A 20863-nucleotide genomic window follows, 5' to 3' on the forward strand; every position below is an offset into this window, starting at 1 on the left:
GTGGAACCAATGTAAACACCCATATTAACACTGAAGGCCAACATGTGAACATGAACGGGGGGTCGAGGTGCCATTCAGAAAAATCAACCATCTCATAACACAGGGCACTGTATCCACTACTGGAGGAGCTCAACTTATCCCATTCGTTTTTGTAATACACTGAATATTACTTAAAATGACTGAGTGGGTTATTTTCTGATTTACATGTATATTGGAATCACAGAATTTTGCATTTTAATTACAGTTTTATCTTCAATCAGAGCTCATATTTTAAGTACTTTTTAAGAAAAGACAGGAAATTGAAGGGCAGGGCATAGGGTTCATATAAATCACAGCTCTTCTTTATGGGGAGACAGTTAAACAAACATGAATTTTTAAACTGAGGGGAACTTTATTGTCTGATACATTATGAAAATGGAAATCCAAGCTTTAGACATTTGGCAAGGCGGTTTCCTGTTTAATCTCTGTATATTATGTCAAGATTTAGCAGCTTGGCAGCGGCTTTTTAACCTTAAATCACTCATGAGTTGGAAGAGTGGGCAGGTTTGATACGAGCTTCTCAATAACATCCAATAATGTCCTCGATAAATGCAGTGTCTACATGAATTGCCATTTGTAATTTTCAGGTCTGCAAGCCACAATGACATTGAAATTAACTGCCGTATCGAATAAATAATGAGTTCGGTTAAAAGAAAAGCTGCATCCTGGAAAATATCAGACAGCAAGTATTTCTAAGAAACTTGTTACAATCGTAGAACGTGACATTTTTTAATTGTTAAAAATGAAAAATTGCCATTGTATTCAAATGTTAGAGGAATACAAGAAGAGGGAGGGGACCTAAGATGTATAATGATACAAAGATTAAACATGAGTGTAAAGGTAAGATCAAGCAGCATCTTGATCACAGTGACACAAAACTATTTCTTCAAAATTAACACTATTTAATTCTAATTATAATTTAAATATTAGTCATCATGAAAAATATCTTGAACGGAGCTTTTTGTGATTATAACAAATAAATATTTTAAAAGCAAACATTTTTCTGGAACCATTATTTTTCATGCCTCCTATTTATTGTACACAAACACAAACTAAAAATGACAACAATGACAAAAATAACCTCCATTTAAACATTTACTGGCTTCATGGAGCTGTCAACCCATTGATCAAAGCACAACTCTTAAATAATGATGTAGAATAAACAGGAGCCACAATAGGAGCCCTGGAGGGGGAAAAAACAAAAACCTCATAGCAAGTTAGATGAAAATAAGATTTCTAAGGGATAAGATTACTGGAATTATGAAAAGACATTCAATGCTTTTCATTTATATGTTCTACAAATATATCACATTTTCATAAATAACTTGTGGACCAAGGAGAAGGGGAAAAAATATGCAGGTCTGATTGCAGGACAAAACGACTGACTCCCTATACTTGGGTGGAAGTACATTTTTATGAAATATCATTTAACCTTTCTTTTCTGACTAATGGAGGCAGATTCAATATTTTATTAACTTTGGCAGGTGATGTATTACCACAGTTTCTGCTCAGTGAGATTGCATTAAGCCGTTATCTGAAAACCTTTTTTTTTTTACTCTGTCTGCATGCATAATCACTCTCTAAGAGTGAAGGTAATAAAATAAGAAAGATTAAGTGACCTTAAAACCTGTTTGCCTGTAATTCATGGACATGGCTGAAGTTAGAAGTGCTAACCTGTCTATAAATGTTCCATCTAAAGGGGTAGCATTCCTCTGCCAAGACCACCACCTTTCATTTAGAGAGTGAAAAACCCCAGCCTCCAACATGTTATGATGACGTGGGTTCCTTTAAGCAATGTTTTACTGTATATTAATAGCTTTCCAGATGGCTGGAGATAGTTAATTACTGTTGCAAGATGGATCCACACCATCTTTAATGAAATAATAACGCTTTTAATTATATATTATTAAACAATATTAAAAATTACTGGGGTGCTGCTAATTTTTCCACTGCAGATTCAAAGAATTTCCATCTTCCTCTCTGAGGTATGCCAAGGGCAAATCACATGCATCAAACACCAGTCAAGATTGACAGGTAGCTGAAATAATCATATTTACAGATCATTTTGGAACTTTTACATTTGATGCACAAAAAAGGGTTTGCCTTAAGTGAGTATCCACATGGGTTTTGCAATCATATTCCAATGCTTTTAATCAGTGAAATGGGAGTTCAAAGACACTGCACTCCATTTTGAAAGCAGATGTTCTTATCGTATACATCAAGATTTGGTGACAGTTTGTTAGTTTGTTTATTATATTGGACAGACATCTCCTGACAGAATGCTTTATCTAAAAATAAAATATTCATAATCAAAATAAAATAAAGGTATGAGCTATATTATATTGAAATAATCCCTTAGAAGTGTATTCTCATCACAAATAAAGCACACTCGCTTCATCTTTCACTGGTGCAGTTTAGTGAGACACTAGCTATTAATTACTAAAGTTAAATATAGAACTGGTTTGACTATGTCAATCTTAAGGGATTATTATTTCTTCCATTTACTAGAGTTATAAAAGTTATTGCAAGCCTGCACAATCATCAAAATTAACTGAAAAAAACAGTCACTTTATCTGCATTTTGCCATTATTTAGTGTGAGTGACAGCAGGAAATAACACAGCCATTAGATAAATAACACTGTGAGATTTTCTCATTTCTCTCATATAAAAGGGGTCATCTTTTCTTCACATCAAAGTTTGATTCAGTTAAACAGTGGGCATCACTGGCTGTCAGCCAGCAAATGGCACCAGACCACAGTAGATAAAAAAACATCCAGCCTCCTGTAAGAAATTCATAATTCCCTAAAGAAACAGCTTTATGTTTGTTATGCTGTCTTTTTGTTTTTTACTTTTTTGAAAGACAGGTTTTGTGCCCTTTGTGAAATGTTAATTTCTCCGATTCGCATTCTAAATATTAAAGATATTAAGTATTTGTATTAAACAGTCACATGTTTATATTGAGAATGTGATCATTGCCAATTACTAAAGAAAGATACATAACATATAATGTAACCTCACAAAATGGGCTTTGTGTTGAAACTCACCAGAACTAGACTTTCTCAGTCTTTGCAAAATGGAGAAGCCTTTTTAAAACCTTGCCACACCTGTTTTTCATCTGTAACATGCAACACAATTACATAACAAATAACTTAGACAGCCCTGCAAGATCTAGAGTTGGATATGAAAAATTCAAGCCATCCACCAACCACACATTCCAAACCAAGTAATTAACTGTTAATTAACTCTTAATTAATTATTCCACTTTACTACTTCATCTCAGTGGGATATTACTGGTTAAATATATTTTTAATTAAAGTAATTAATGAATTGTGGGATTAATGTTGCTGCACGGAATAACCATTTTAAGAATAAATAGTTTTAATTAGTGTATTACTTATAAATATGTGGTCAAAGGAGCTTGTGTTATTAATATAAATGGACTGGTTGTGGTTCATCTTCAGATCTCCTTTGAAGTGTTGTCCTCTTAAATGTCCTGGTAGATTTATTCCAAATGTATGTTGCCTGGAGTCAATTTGAAAATGCACTCTTAAGCATCCCAGGTCCAATCACACTTGTCAATAGTGAACTCTGATGTTTGAGAGATGCCTACATTCTGCCTTTTTCTGGTCCCTATTTCAGAATCAGTTGAAACCCAGTCATTGTGGGCTTCACTCTTAACATTGTTGCTTCTCATTTTCTCATTATCTATAACAATATACAACAGTTTGAGTTGCACCTTTGCAGCTGGGATCTCTTTCATTACTAACCCTGTGTAAATGTTGAAAGGTAGTTGGAATGTTTTTCTTGACTTATTTGAAGCTCATCTTTCTAGAGTTGTTTGGCCTCCCGATCAATATGAAGCAGCATAGACAACTGACTGCTCCACTTACAATAACACCTGGGCTGGTAATCCTCTCAAAGTGAAGATATCATCATGGGGAGGAACCAGTATATAATGTTGGCCTGTGCCACGCCTTTGGATTCATTGGAGGAAGTGTGGTCGCTTCCTAAAGATGTATCTGCACTCTTTCCCTGTTACAGTTTCATGTTGCAAGTTCTGTCCCTGCCCCATTTAAGTCTAAGAGACCAAAGAAAAAGCCATGAAATAATGAATAAATGCCCATTGCTAAATACACACACTTGCCCACATACAGTACATATATCACAGGATATTATTCCAAAAATAAAAAAAGGACAAATATTAATCAGGCAAGATGCAAACCATCTCCAGATGTAACAATTTCCTTATTAAAGGAGAAGATATCAGCCTGCCTTTCCATTTATAGAGGCATGTCTGCACAGAAGCAAATGGCGGATATGTATCACTTTCGGTGTAAATAAAAAAAGCAGGCACAGTTGCCTAGCATTCCGCATTCGCTATCAAAAAACAATTGGTCTTTCAATCATAGTGCAAAGCATTTTAGGAGCGCTCTCACTTCCAACAGGCAGTGTTAGGCATGTCTTTTTTTATTTTTTGAATGATCAGCACCCTACTCATATACCAGTAATAATAATGATTCAGTACACTGAACCCCCTGTCCTGTACAAGCCAACTGTGAAATCAATTGGCTATGTCATTTTCTAGCTTCAATCGGATATTGGAAAACACAGCAGTCTGGCAGGCAAAGTTACCAATAACATACACAGAGTGAGTCTTAGATTCTGAAAAGATCAATCATCATTTAGTTCTTGTGTTTTGCAGGATCAGAAATGCTCTTCTTTTTCTTGTACTCAGTTGGAAGTAAACATCTATACATATTGTTCTGTATCTATTCCAAAAATATACAGCAGTTTATTTATGTACAAAAAAAGCATCTATACAGTACATTTATTCGAATCTCCTCATATTTTGCTTACTTCAGATGTTCAATTGCCTACCATTTCTGTGAACCCTATGTTCACCAGTGTGTCTTAGAATTCCCTGTTCTGCTCAAAGCTCATAACTCTGAACAAAAAGTTTTAACATAACAATATCTGCCTTCATATGGAAATGGCAATATTCCACCTACAGAGTCAGCAATATTGTAGTATTTAAAGTGATGAATTATGAACAAGAAAAGATACATCTTGTTCCGCATTGTCTATTCTTATAGTTTTAAAGAGGAGTCAGATGTCTGTGTGTATGTGACATTAAGTAGAGAGAATAACAGCAGCAATCCTATGCCCTTCCCTGGTCTATCTGTAATCTTAATTTGATTTTTATTCTATACTCTCTATCACCAACTCCAAAACTCTTCGCATGTTATTACACTTTTTTTAGAAGTGTGTTACACAAAGATTAAAATAGGATACAAATATTGTTTAAGCTGGAATGGAAGTATCTTGGAAAATGATCAAGATGTGGCAAATGTTCTAAAGTTTCTAGAGTTTTTTTTTACAAAAGATAAAACAGATGACATGCCACAGGTTAACAACCAGTCCAGTCAAACCCTAAGAGAGATCAGGATAAATGAGGAGGAGGTACTAAAGGGACTAGCAGAATTAAAAACAAACAAATCACCTGGGCCAGATGGGATATTTCCAACAGTACTTACAGAAATTAGGTAAATTATTTATTGGCTGCTAACTCAAATATTCCAAATAACACTTATAACAGGGGATGTGCCAACTGACTGGAAGACAGCAAATGTCATACCAATCCACAAGAAAGGGGACAAAACTGAGCCAGGAAATTACAGACCAATCAGTCTCACCTGCATCACCTGTAAAATGTTGGAGAAAATTATTAGACAGAAAATAGAGGAGAATCTTAATGAAAACCATGTTCTTGGAGATAGTCAACATGGGTTTAGACGAGGCAGATCATGTCTTACTAATTTATTGGAGTTTTTCGAACACACAACTGCAGCTGTAGATCACGTGAAAGCATATGATATGATATACTTAGATTTTCAAAAAGCTTTTGATAAGGTTCCACACCAAATCAAATCAAATTGGAAGCTGTAGGCATTCAGGGTAATGTAAGTAGATGGATTATGAGCTGGTTGATGTATAGGAAACAGAGGGTGTCGATTAGAGGAGTCGCTTCTAACTGGAGTGAGGTTGTAGTGGAGTTCCACAGGGATCAGTACTAGGGCCTTTGCTTTTTCTAATCTATATTAATGATCTGGACTCTGGGATAGTTAGCAAACTTGTCAAATTTGCAGATGATACTAAAATAGGTGGCTCAGCAGATACCATCTCGGCAGCACAGTTGTGGTCCAACACCTGGCAGATGAAATTCAATGTGGATAAGTACAAGGTAATACATGCAGGTAACAAAAATGTCCAAAAATTACACTATGGGAGGAATAGAACTAGATGAAGTAACGCATGAGAAAGACCTAGGAGTCTAAGTGGACTCCTCCATCCAGACAATGTGGGGAAGCAATAAAAAAGGCAAACAGGATGTTAGGGTATATTGTCAAAAGTGTAGAATTGAGAACAAGGGCAGTAATGTTCAGACTGTACAATGCACTAGTTAGAGCTCATCTGGATACTGTGTGCAGTTCTGGGCTCCACACTTCAAGAAAGATATCGCTGCTCTAGAGGCAGTTCAGAGGAGAGCAACCAGACTTATTCTAGGTCTGAAGGGAATGTCCTACTGAGAGACTGAGGACCTGAACCTTTTCACCCTGGAACAGAGGAGACTATGTGGGGACTTGATCCAAGTCTTCAAAATCATGAAAGGCATCGACCACATCAAACCATAGGAGCTTTTCCAGATCAGCAGGTACACACGGACCCGGGGACACAAATGGAAATTGAGCTTCAAGGCATTCAAAACGGAAAACAGGAGACACTTCTTCACACAGAGAGTTGTCACAATCTGGAACAAACTCCCAGGAATGTGGTAGAAGCTGAAAGTTTGGGAACCTTTAAAAATAGACTGGATAGGACCCTTGGATCACTTAGTTAATACACCAAACGAGCACGATGGGTCGAATGGCTTTCTCTCGTTTGTAAACTTTCTTATTTTCTTATGTTCTTAACTGGTTAGTGTTCTCGACAAATGGGTGAGTGCATGTTTGGCGACACCAAGAGAACGGTACAGGCCTGACTGCTTGAGTAAATGGTAAAGCAACCATATCCTCTTCCATACCAAGGAATCAGAGAACAGCTTTTGTTCAGAAACTTAACCTGTTGTACCTTGACTATCAAAGGGAAATTGTGGAAGTATCATTGGAACCTGTGTATTCTAATTTGGTCACCCCAACGTGATCATCTATTTCATTATCATGCTCTCTGCAAATTGATGCAAAGGATTTAAAGTTTCTTTCAAAAAGCTATGCAAAACAATTCTGCCATTAACATGTTCCAAAGTAATCATTTACATCTTTCAAGTAATGCAGAGAAATGACTAGAAGACACTTAAAATGAAGTACCTTAAATACATGACATGTAGCTATTATGGTGAGAACAATAGAGATCATTTCAATAGCTTCCTTTATGCTGAAGGTTCATTATCACATTCTTCTATAGCAGATTGTCAGGCTAACTCCACTTCCTCCTCAACACCTTCCAACAGGTCACTTTCTTTTCAGAACCAAAGGAAAAAAGAAATGGAGTTTAGGAAAGGAGCATCTGTTGGAGAATAATCTGCAAAGGAAGTGCACAAGAGGAAATGAGAACAAGTCAGCATTGAAAATTCTTTAACAAGAAAATAAGTAAGAGGAACATTAAACTGCAGTTCACAAGTACCGTTTTCTTATTATGAATCTCTGGTCTCTGGTAAATTTTAGGACACAGGAGTTAGTGTGCTCTGAAAAGTAAAAACAAAACAAGATACAAGGCACCTGGTCCTCTACAAGTTTATTTAATAATTCTGCTATTAAAAAAAAAAAATCTGAGTAATAATATATGGAAAATGTAAGAATAAAACTTAATGTGGATAGGAATGTAAAACATCAGTTCTAATAAATAATAACCTAGTGAAAATAAATAGTAAATTATATTGTACACAATGTTCCGTAGTTTCCCTGTGAGCCAACCGTGTTCAAACCACCTTCAATGTAACTTAATGTTTTTTTCAATTTGTCCATGCTTCATAAGACCCAATGTAATGTTACAAATTATGTACGCATTAATACCTAGTGAGCTCTCCACATGTGACTATATACCTTGCACATGGCAATTAGTAATCAGTCAAGACTGTGGGTAGGACAGCACATAAGACAGAGAGGTCTTAATTGCAGGATCTCTGAAAAACAATCTCAATGTGAGAAGTGAAAATTGTTATAGGCTTGATGGGTCTAGACACTTTAATTCGACTGAGGATCTCTCAGCTCTTGATTGACTCCACCTAATAACAATGTACTGTGTTACTTTATCAAAGTAACATCATATAGTTCATTCGGCTCACTGAAACACACACGTTTCATGCGTTATATTTTATCCTGGCAAGTAAAAGGCTCTATTCCATCAGGATTTTTCTTCCTTTCCCAATCCTTCCAGATATTGTAGCTGCCTCACTTAAGACCAAAGAGACCACAAGTGGAAAAATCCTCACTTTAAAGGAAGCAATTATAAATATTGATGTAACTAGTAAAGATTTGTGTCTTTCTGTTGTTGTTCGCTCCCACCAGTGTTCATAGTGGAATTCAGGTGAGATGTCACGAGTGCTCAGTGAACAAAGGATTTATTAGTTTAAGTGTTTACTTAACACACAACACTGTACAAAAGGCTACTGTATAGCATTTAAGTTCAAACAATTAAGTCTGCAGAGGCCACATCGAACGGCCAATCACATAATAAACACTACTACACTGTGCACAGTGTAAGACACTGAGAGAGAGAGAGAGAGAGAGAGAGAGAGCTCCCCACGCAGGGTATTCCTTTTATAACAGAATAAAGCTCTGGTTATGTACAAGAATCCATTCAATCTGACACAACAAAAAGCACAATCATTACACATAACAGATGTTAGAGAAATGTCTTACAATAAGGGACATTCATTTTAGTTTGTTGTCTGTCTCTATTTTATCTACCTGCTTTTGAATGAGTTTTGAGTTAAATTAGCTTATTCATTAAGACGTTAGTGAGCTATTTGTTGTAGTAGAGTTCAACTTTGTTGCACATTCAATTGTTTATAATTTCTTCTTTGATTTATTATTATCCATGTAACCAATGGAAATCTCAAAACAAACACACCTATTTGAAATCTGCAAATCTGTGCTTCATCAAACAGGTGCAATGCCTACTGTAAAACAGCTTCTTCCTTTGCTACCATTATGCTAAAATTTTTTTGTTTTCTCAGTTTTCGCTTGTCCTGGTGAGGGCCATGGCTTATGCAAAATCACTATGTTAAATAATTAATGTAGATGGTTTAAGTAAGAATTTATTACAGCTTTAAGATAGACTGGCAAAACAGAACAAATACATGAATAAAAAGAAAAGTAGAATCTACATTTCAAAAACGTTTAAGGTTATTAAGTGGTAGCCACTGAGTATAGCTGTGAAACGTTTGTGTGTGTGTATGTGTGTGTGTGTGTGTGTGTGTGTGTGTGTGTGTGTGTGTGCATTAGCAGTATGTTATTACCAAATATCACATCTTGTTGTGATCTAGTTGAGTTCCCAGAGGGTAGCTGGGGATATCAAAAGACTGAGATGCTGCAGAGATCTCTCACTAATGCAAAGTAAACACGTGCCCTTGAGCTTTATGCTGCTTATTTATTCATCACACCAGGCTGTTGAACACTAATCTCATCATGCCAGAGAGACAAAAGTCAATTGCAGTTGACATTTCCATAGCCTATACCTAGGCAGATTTTTATTTTAACAAGGCTTGCACAAGGTTTGCTTTGATATAAGACTCCCCCTGTTTAGCTGTAGAGCAATGAAGGATTTTGTTTCTCCAGTGCCATTAAAGCTGTATCATGTATGTGTGACTTCCACTGCTGTAGAATATTTACAAGGACAATATCTCAACATGCTGTATCGAATTTTTAACCTCAATGTATGAGCATTGAAATTTGAAGAAAAAGAAAAACTCATTCCTATTCCAGCCATTGAGGAAACAAGTGTAAATGGCTGGACATAAGTCTTTCCCAGATTTTTGTAGGCCACAGTTCAGAGTAGTTAAACAGGTCCTGAAAAATTGTTCTTCCAAGCTTTGCCTTTCAAAATCTGGGATTGAATTCCAAACAGCAACACAGGGACCATTTTATTTCTTATTGTATATACATTGTAAAGTGCTTTTTGTTGAGATCTCTGAATCTCTGAGACTAGTTTTCCCATCTTCAATTTAAAAGCAGTCTCCTCTGATGAATGATTAAACATTTGCTGTCCTCTCACTATGCTTCACAGCACTAATTGAAACAATGGTAACAAAGTCTTCAATCGGCAGCAAATCTGGCTTTCGTCTAACTAATTTCTTCTCAGTGTGACTGCAGCTGAGCTAAGCAATACATCAGAGATCTTTCTCTTATTTCTACTGGAACACAATTTCAGATATAAGCAGCATTTAAACTGACTTTTAACTGTGAACCTTTCTAAATGCTGTTAAATTATTACATCTTCAACCCGCTGAGAGAAAATAATCAGCCTCTGTCAATAGTGCCTTCAAGTGATGCCATTTGTACATGCAAAACATAAGCAGTTTTTCATTCTGTGTCAGGCTGATTAATACATAATTTGTATAAAGTTTATATACTGAGCACTGTGGAAAAATATACCTTCCTCAATTATATGATTGCATAAAAATACACGTAAAATTCTTCAATGCGTGGTAAAATATAACATTAGGTAAATTATCAAATGATTGAGTGAACCGCTCTTGACAGTTTTCATTTATTTTAAATGAAGCACGATATAATTGTATTTTCTGAACAGTCTCTTGAGATTATTTTATCATGTTCTTTCAATAATAGAGATTCAGTTCAATTTTGTAACATATTGTATCAAACTTCCCTGATTATTTTTTGCATAGATCCTTAATGTTTAAAATGAGGTTGTTCTTAGGTCATTATAACATGTCAGTGCATAATTTAAAGTGATTTGTAAACTTGAAAGCTGTTTTTTTCCACATAACATGCTGGATTAAAAATAAAATTCATATTGTTTCTCTTTTTTAATTGAGCAGAAATATACATCATATTTTCCTGCTACTGAATGTCCTACTCCTAATTTACATTTTATATGTATGAAATTTAACTCTCTGTTTTCCATCTTAAAGATAATTGTGTCATACTAAGTATCTAGAAATTATAAAGAAGAAAATAAAAAAGGCAGTATCTGAATTTATTTATTTAGCCCAAATATCATAGTCCTGTAACAAGCCAGTGCATTACTGACATATACTGTCTCTCACTTCAACATCTTTTCAGAAGCTGTTTTTGATGTGAATCTTTCAAGGCATGTCAAGTAGCAATCGAAGCAGAACCAACGGCAGACACACATTAAGATAACATATAGTGGGAAATACAATTAGCAGTAAAATTCAGAAAGTCTATCGTGAAGTTTTCCTTTAAAGAACAAATAATGGGGTTCTAACACGTGATTGGCCATTGACGTTTGGAGGTTCACATTTGGAGGTTTACTGCAGCCACTTTTCAAAATATCAGATTGAATCCAAGGGGGCAGTGAGTCCTCAAGTTCCTCAAAGGAACCAGAGAACCGTCTGACTGTTAGTGATTACATTATAATTAAAATGTTTAAGTTCAAAACATTGCAGAATGTGGACAACAAAAATCAATATTCAAGGCAAGTTACTTAAATAGATGAAGTAAGATTATATATTTTGTTTTTTCTGAATGCCACTTTAAGTAGCCCTGGCAGTTACAAAAAGGCTTTTGCATCTTTGATACAAAAAAAAAAATTGTTTAGTAATTACTGAACTTTCCAGGCTGGTTAAAATGTGACCTTTGTATTTATCAGTGAGATAATCATATTGTTCCTTTATACCTAACAGGACTATATACGTAAAGATTTTTTTGGCACCATTAGAAAGTAAGTAATCCCCTATTGCTGCGGTTCAGGGACTCTTTCATGTCTTCATCACAATTTTCAGTGCTTGTGCTGCACTTAATCTTTCACAATACAGATAGAATTACCATTATATCGGCAGAACTAAGAATGAATAATCCTGGTATCAGAAATACTTTTTGATTATCACGCTCTGTGTACTTACTGCAACAACTATATTTCCCTTTTATTGAGTCCCTTTATCATCAAGCTCTAGCAGCACATAAAGTACATTCAAATGTGTAAATACAATCAGTTGTGCAGATGTATTTGAACTTTTTGAAAATTCTATAGCAAACACTACACTTTTCTCTACAACCACAGTAAACCCTAAATCACCAGGGTAATCTTGCTGGCATGCAACATGTAGAATGGGGAGCCTGAACTTGCACAGCTTGTTCTCTGAGTAAATATGACAGAAACACAATGCAGATGTAGCCTTTTATTTTGATGTATATACCTGTCAAATAGATTCCTTTTGTGTTTTCTCTGCAGATTATGTTGCATGTGTTGACTTTACATTGAATATAAATATATAAATATCACATTTATACAAAGGGACAAGCATCATTCTTGTGCAATACTTGCTCCTGGTGCAGAATTGTGAAGGGGAAATATAATGTGTATAAAGTGGTATCATTATTTTTCATCTCTTTAAATTGATCTTTCCTCTGGAAAGCAGCTGAAATGTTAGATTTATTTTTTGGCAGCTTCCTCCCATATTTTTGTATTATCAAAATACCCAGAGTATTAGTCATGGTTCTGAATCATTTATTTTATTTGACAAAATTGGAACAAATCAATAACAAAGTGGATGGAGGAAGATTTTCTTATGAAATAAAAATAGAATAGCTAAATATAAAAAATAAAATATTAAAACATAATATATATCGTTGATTTTAAATGCATTTCATATAACCATCCCTCTTTTTTTATACAATGTATTAATAAGACTGAATATTGTGTGTAATTTTGCTCACCTCATAACTAAAAGCATTTTCTGCCATAGAGACTATTCAAAGAAGAGTGACTAGACCAATTCCCAGTTGCAAAGGAATGTATTACATGATTAAAGAAACTGAATCTCTTCTCTCATGAGATGATGAGGAAATTTGATTCTGGTATCTGAAATCTTGAGTGGTAGTATATTTGTCTTTAAATTTAACAATGAAGGAGAAGGAGTGGTAATACTGATCGAGTACTTTCAGGACTAAAAATAGGATGCATTCATTTCTGCAAAGAGTTGTGCAGGGGTCTGAAATAAGACATCTTACCATATGGTAGAAGCTGACTGCGGGTTGTTTCCAGAAATTTCACCATTTAGAGACCTTTCATTTGAATATGTTAATGATTTTCTCAAATGCAAACTAGAATAAAAAGTGATTTAAATGATTTAATCTGGATTTTTATGTTTGAAATAATATACATTTTTGTGCTGTAAATATAAATGTTTCTTTAAAAATATACATTTTAAAATACAGAACGATATGAGCTGAGTTCGCTTCACTGTATAATGGCCATGTCTGCCCTTGATTTCTGTCGTCAGAATTCCCAGGTCAAGAGACCTGATTATATTCATTTTTACAGAGGAATGATGGGAGATAAGTGAAGGAGTATCCTTGTGCTATTGTTCAGAGGGACCAGGCTGAGGCAGAGGTTATAATGAGGAGCTTAAGTAGTGTTCTCAGGGCTTAATCAGTGTCTGATTTTCAAATGTAAAGGACCAATTAAATGGATAGGGCTCAGCCATGGATTACATGTATAAGTAGCGGCTGGTGCTCAGTACAAGAAAATCAATTGAAATAAGTCTGAATTCCAAAAGTTTACTTCCACTAAGGGAACAGGATAAACACAATGATCTCCCCTGGGCTTGAAGTTTAAATACTGAAAAAAATCACATGTAAGAAATAATATTAAGTGAAACCACAGATGTTAGCTTTACTAATGCCTTGGATGAGTATCACAGTGGATACATTTTGAACACCATTTGGAGAACATGGGTTGCTGAAATGTTTGCCCTTTGCAAAACGACACATTGTTATTTTCTTTGGGATATATAATGAGTTATTTTAAGATGTTAGTATCATTATATTGTGTGAAATTGAAAATGATCTGCCATGCCTGCAATGGTCCAAAGCTTTTATCCACAACAGGACAATTTAGCTTGAAACAGTTTCATGTATCGATCAGCCAGTCAGTTTATTTTTCAGGATGGTCAATCCATCAGACTCTGACAGCCTCCAGTTAGGCCTCGGAGTCTTCATACTGAATCTCCACATCTGTCACAGTTCTCTACAGATGTAAGTAGGCTAAGGGCTGGAAATCAAATGGTTCAGTGTACCATATAAAAGCCCAGTACAGTACTACATGTTTAAATACGTTCCTAAGGAAAATATATGAAGGCTACTAGACTTAAACTCACACAAATAAAATTATTCATACACTATTATTATCTGATTAAAATGAATTATGCATTTAGACAGACTTTGTATTTTAATTTGAGTAAGTGATATAATGAACATTGTTTCAAATGAGTGGCAAGGAAGATCTTGACTCCAGCATTGGATATTTAGGCTAATCCTACTTCACCATAAGGTGGCAACAGAGCTGCATTGAAAAAGTCTACAACAGAAAGACCTGCCCTTTCCACTGCAGTGTATCTAGGTTTGGATTAAGTGGACCAAGTTAAATTTCAGCCTTGTTTATTGAAAGATGTGCTTTCAAGTTGTCAAGAACATCTGAGCAAATACTGTGTGATATCAACATTGAACTACACACAGATTTATACGGTCTACTACACATGTATGCATACAGTGTGACGTGTTCATGCTCATGTTTCACGCTTGGGTTCTAAATCCCAAATTACAGTTACTTTAATTGTGAAAAGCACAGAAATGTATTGACAATTTGAGTGATAACAACTGGGTCAAAAGTATGCTATGACAAGGCCAAATATGTTGGACTTCTGCACAATGTGATGTATTAATATATTTTGTATAGGTGTGTCAGTTAATGCTAGTTCAAGTCAGTATTAGTTTCCAAGACTGTTCACCAACATACATAATATTGCCTTCAATTTAGTTTTATAACCCAAGTGGAAAAAACTAAAACATTAAGATAAGATTAAAAAATTATGCAGTAGTTCAGATTATCATTTTTGGAAGACAAGACAGTTCTCATAAATATGAGACTTCGATTTTACAACCACAGTTGATTAGTTAGTGAAAAGCTTCAGGCAAGATTATCCAACCAGTTATAGTTAAATGACTAGTGCATGAGGTTTATCACACTGAAGGTTATTTTCATAGAGGAGACAAGGTCAAACATCACTATGTCGGATGCACAGACATTGGTTAGGTGCATCAGATGCTTACAGTCTCCATGTTTTCATTTCAGACAATAAAGAACCTACCAGGCATGTACTTTGCTTGGCCTTGGTTTACTATATCTCTCTCTGCTTTGCCATGATTTAACTTTGGCTTCTCTACATGTTACTCTGGTTTTACAATGGTATAATATAAATTAACATTTATGAGTAATTATTTGCTGAATAATTGGGGAGTGTAAATAGCCTATTAAAAATAACATAACATTAAGCATTTTCTCCATTATTCGTTGTTGAAAATTCAAGAATCCATCAACTCACACACAAATGCAGCATGCTGAAGCTTGCAGGAATTTATTGGTTGAAAAGTATTGAAATTACAATATTGTATTAAAATACTTGCATAGAAGAATTATGAATTTTGAGTAAAATAATGGAAGATGGAGTCACTTTTTCAGATATTATTATAAATTTGTATATATATTTATATATATATATCTCCACCATAATAGAACTTGAATTGCTGCTTTTTCCCGTTAAGAATTGTCTTAATGATTCCCAAAATATCTGTATTAACAATTATAAGTAGATTAAGTGGATTATAAACAGATATATTACATTGACAAAACATTTTGTTTGAGGATTTGGTACATGAATGCATGAATAATAGCAATCATAATGCATTGTATATCTTATTACTGGTACAATACAGCATTTTTAATAATCTTCACAGAATTGTGATCATTATAATAATTTGGGCAACATTGTTATAATTTCTGCTGATTACTTTTACTTCCAAAACTGTGATTCGGGCTGCATCCAGTCTTCTCCCATAATTCCTTGTAATCTGAAGTTTTTGAAGTATTCCAGACGATGGCTAAGAGGAAAAGAAACAAAGTAATCTAAGATTATCACCCTGTGCCAGGCCTGAACACAATAACATCCCAGAAGGAAGCATTCAGAAATAACAAAAAAGCATGTACAGTGCCAAGACAAGACGCTTAAAAACAAAATCTCCCTTCCAACTACAGTATAATGTATTCATGACATGAATTCTTGGCAATTGTTTTCCTAACTGTTGATATTTTTAACTGGACCTCTCTAACTGAGCTGGAAGAAAAGTTGGATGTGTTTGCAGTGTGGTTCATTTGTTTAAAAAAAATGTTTAGTAATGGAACGTTTTATAAGAAAGTGTTCAAAACAAATGTATTAAATCCATCCATTGACTTGTGTTCTATGGCATGTATAATTAAAGTCCATAAATGTGGTACTAAATAATATATACTACCCGGACACTTTCCTCCAGAGGGAGGAAAGAACAACTGTGTTATTTTAATTATTGCATTATTGAGATAAGTAATAAATTACTTTACAGAATGTAAACTAATGCAAAATGAAATGCACATTTAACTTATTTATGACACTATGAATAAAGTGTTGCCTGAATTTATCTGTATGCCAAACATGAAAATGAATACAATAAACTAAAATAGCACATTAAAGTAGTTGAGGGGTATTAAAACCACAATGCAATAATACACCTTCCTTCACAAGTGTTTAAAACCCCAAACCAAGTTTTCGTAAGAGGACACTGCTATTCATTGAACATATAAACTACTTTTACTGCTGCTTTTATGACTCTACATTAGTCATTATTTGTTTTGAAAAAGCAATCTGCATAATAAAGCAGGAATAGTTGTTAATCAGGGTTGTTAATTGTTTACCTCCTACTCCTGCATGAAATGCAATAAAGTGAAATATGACTCACTGATAGCATATCAAGCAAGGTAACAAGTGGGATCAAAACATTTCACAGGGACTAATAAATGACTTGCTACAAGAGTACAAACTGAGACGAGAATAACAAACGGTTACCTCTGATTAACAAGTTAGAATATAATGATAGAATAATATAGATTTTCCATCTCTGTAGAGAAGTGCTCATGTCAGTATTATAAGAAAGACATCTGAACATCTGCCACCCAGGTTCCTTGGAAAGAGATGAAAGGCCCTCCACTGCCTATTAGGGTACTTTTCATGTGTTCATATGTTAGGAAAGGTAGTAATAAAATTCCCCACACAAATTTCAGAAAATTCTTTCTATATTGCCGCATTAACAGTTTCTTCAATAAATCTTACTGGAATTACTGGACTAGATTAAAAGCTCTGAAGTGGAGAAGATAATAATCAAAGAAGATTTACTGCAACATGTCTTTCTTATAAACCAATTTTATCATCATCAAGTAATCAATTAATGAAAAGTTTGTTTGAAAAATCTTTTACCACTTACAGCTTCTTCTTAACAAACTGAGGTGGCAAGTATAATCTTAGAAATCCATGAGAAATTACAATGTAAATGCTTATATTACTTACAAGTTAGGTGCTTGATTCTCGGTTAACTCATCTCTCGGTATTGGATAGAGGGCCTCATAAGTCCTTCCATCTCCAGATCCATGAATGGCATATGAATTCATTTTATCCACATCAGGTGGAAAATAGCCCCAGGGAATAAGTGCTTTCCCCTTCCACTTGTTCCCAGAAATGGTGGCTTCAAAGGTTAAACTAAGGCCTTCCTAAATAAGTAAATACAATTGTTACAACCAATATGTGGAGTGATGTTCCAACATTGACATCTTCTTAATTATAATCACGCAAGAAATGGAACTTCATTAAATGGGTCTGAACATTGACTTCGCCAACATCAATCAGAAAATAACTAAACCCACAAAAAATATGATGTTTCATAGCATATATACTCATTAAATGTCAGAGAAAATAATGGCAGGATGAACAACACATTCAAGATTGAACCAAGTCCCTGATTTATTCATTTTAGTTCAGAAAATAAAAATCTGAACTCCTGAGTTGGATGGAATTATAATTCAGTTCTACCTTTAAATAAGTTAATTCAAATAACATTATAATTTGAATACTGAAATTCCTTCTCAGACAAACCCTAGATTGGTTCTATATGTCCAATCATCATGTATTCTACCAAAGATCAACAGAATGTCATTCATTTTACATTCTCTTTTATAAATCTTATTTTTTCTTATTAAATGTTGATATTAGATTGTAAGGTTAGGTAAAACTTACTGTAAATGCATTTCCTCTTCCTGAGAGTAATAAAACTAAGTGCTGTCCATGACTATTAATAAGAAAAATATTAAATATAAATCTGCAGCCCAAAATAAATACAATGTCATGTTGTTCAACAATCACTTTATTCTTGGTTATATCACATAAAAACTAATATTTTCATTAAAGGAAGTAAACATTTCTTCTTGTATTCTTAATTTTAGGGCATCGTCTACTTCTAAATCAAAACATTGTCACAACCATTTACAATTGAATTGCAGACAGAATGTAGAGCAGGGGTGGCTAACCCTGGTCCTGGAGAACCATAGGGTCTGCAAGTTTTTGTTTTATCCAGATCGTTAACTGCTTAATTGAACCAATTATGGATCTTAATTAGGCTAAATGTCCCTGTGTTCAAGATATCCATTGATTGGTAATTAAGAGAGACCTGGAAATCCTGCAGGATTGTGGCTCTCTAGGACCAGGGTTAGCCACCCCTGATGTAGAGGAAATACAAAAATATGTTGGTGATGCATGGCAAACTAAACAATGTGAATAAACACAATGCATTACAAGGCAGAAAATGAAGAACAGTATCAATATCAAATGGGTGGCAATGATTAGCAGTCCCTGATTAACTAGGAGAGGCTATGATAAAATTGTAATTATAATTCCCTAATCTGAGGAACCATAAACATTCCATGACTAATAGGTATGCCTTATATGGACTGTTTAAGATAACTCCATCTGTTTTAGCTTGAAGTGAAAACATCTTCAGGAACATTTGATTCATAGTTTCAAAATCCAGATAGAAAATTCAACTCATGATAAACTATTACCAGTGATTCACAACAAAGGAAAAAAAGCAAAAAGCAGTGGGGTGTATGAAACTACCAAAGACAAATCTAAAATAAGCAAAGAATACCAAAATGTTAGTTTACTTACGGACAAAACTCAACCTCCAGGTATTGCTCCGTTTTGCTGTTTAAGAAGAATGATTCAACAACTGGGAAACAGAAGTAGAGGACAAATTCACATATCCCAAAAGTAAGGGCTTGCCCAGAGTTAGGGTCCAGGATATTATGACATGATGGGTATATATACATTATGTGTGCATGTTTGTGCAATTAATATCCAAAGTGCAATTAATATACATTCTATGCCATGCCACCCAATTACTTTTTTTTTTTTTTTAATATTTACTACATATTAGATACATTTCATTCATTTTCATCTGTTGATGTCAAGCAAGCGCACTACATATGTACCTTCATAGTCCCACAGCCCAGGAAAGGGGTGGCCGGCAGGACTAGCTGGAGATGGGGGGTCATTAAAAAATGGAGCAAACACCTCCAGTGTCATGCCACCACTTCCTGGAGAAAATTTCACTTTCACAGGATCATGATTAACTGGCAAGCTGTCCCATGTGGTCTTAATATCAAATTCCATCTGAAGAAATACAATCAGGTTTAATGTTCTTGTAAGATTTTGTTTTAGAACATAAGAACATAGGAAAGTTCACAAACGAGAGGAAGCCATTCGCCCCATGGTGCTCATTTGGTGTCCTTTAATATCTGAGTGATCCTAGGATCCTATCCAGTCTATTTTGTTTTCATTTGAGGTACAGTTTGATAAATGACAATCTATCAATCAATGAAAATACTGGCAGCCAACATGACTGACTTAGAAAAGAGTAATGCAGGGCTTTATTTCATGCTAGCTTGTAGTAAGAGGAATAAGCCACCCTTTCAGTCAGAGTTGGTGCCATGTTTGCCATGGATGAAATGGAAGTAAACCATGAGCTTTGAAGAAGAAGAAGAAGAAGAAGAAGAAGAAGAAGAAGAAGAAGAAGAAGAAGAAGAAGAATCTAAATAATATAATTTAGGCAAGAGTTACAGTTTGAATTGAACAATTTATTAAAAATAGAAACATTACCACATTACCTAGAAATAGAATCTTAACACATTATCTAAATCACTGCTGACACGTCATTTACAACATGTTGCATCCTTATTTAACTTGTGTTATAAAATGTGACTATAATTATATTGTCTACCACCATGATGTAAACCAATAATAATAATAATAATAATAATAATAATAATAATAATAATAATAATAATAATAATAATAATACCTTATGGAGTTGAATGGGTGCGGTGTATTCCGTTATTGTAAAAAATATATTTAGTTACAAATCTTGAGTTACTGCATTCGGCTAGAGTTGTTTGTATCTGGCTAAACTTCTTTCTTGTGCAATTTATATACTTAGCTCAGTCTGTGAGTAAGTAACAAACTGCAAAAAGCACTTCAAAGTCCTCTTTTCAGTCAGCTGTCTGTACAATAGTTCCTACCCCGGAAATAAACCAACATATCATAATAAATATAGAGATAGCATTTAAATTCTATCTATTACAATGATATTAGAACTAAAGCATGCATTAATATTAAAACTACATTTTTTGTTTTAAAATAAAAGCT

The 20863-nt window shown here is 34.5% G+C and overlaps 1 protein-coding gene across 1 annotated transcript; it reads right to left on the minus strand.

Annotated features, from left to right (window-relative positions):
• Window positions 1-15634: 15634 nt before the first annotated feature.
• c13h4orf33 (chromosome 13 C4orf33 homolog) lies at window positions 15635-20837 on the minus strand. The gene is made up of 6 exons (XM_066720154.1): window positions 20520-20837; window positions 19651-19831; window positions 19328-19388; window positions 18401-18452; window positions 17678-17877; window positions 15635-16181 (listed from the first exon to the last, which is right to left on the minus strand). Exons 2-6 carry the CDS (start codon window positions 19829-19831, stop codon window positions 16094-16096), a joined length of 582 nt encoding a protein of 193 aa, XP_066576251.1. The 5' UTR covers window positions 20520-20837; the 3' UTR covers window positions 15635-16093.
• Window positions 20838-20863: the final 26 nt, after the last annotated feature.

Source organism: Amia ocellicauda, chromosome 13, assembly GCF_036373705.1.
Source record: "Amia ocellicauda isolate fAmiCal2 chromosome 13, fAmiCal2.hap1, whole genome shotgun sequence".
In the NCBI taxonomy this organism is placed as follows: domain Eukaryota; kingdom Metazoa; phylum Chordata; class Actinopteri; order Amiiformes; family Amiidae; genus Amia; species Amia ocellicauda.

Coding starts and splice junctions, on each gene's coding strand:
- c13h4orf33 (XM_066720154.1), bottom strand. CDS start 19,831: ATGGAATTTGATATTAAGACCACATGGGACAGCTTGCCAGTTAATCAT. Junction 18,453..19,327: donor CTGGAGGTTGAGTTTTGTCC/GTAAGTAAACTA, acceptor TCTTATTAATAG/TCATGGACAGCACTTAGTTT. Junction 17,878..18,400: donor GAAGAGGAAATGCATTTACA/GTAAGTTTTACC, acceptor TTACTTATTTAG/GAAGGCCTTAGTTTAACCTT.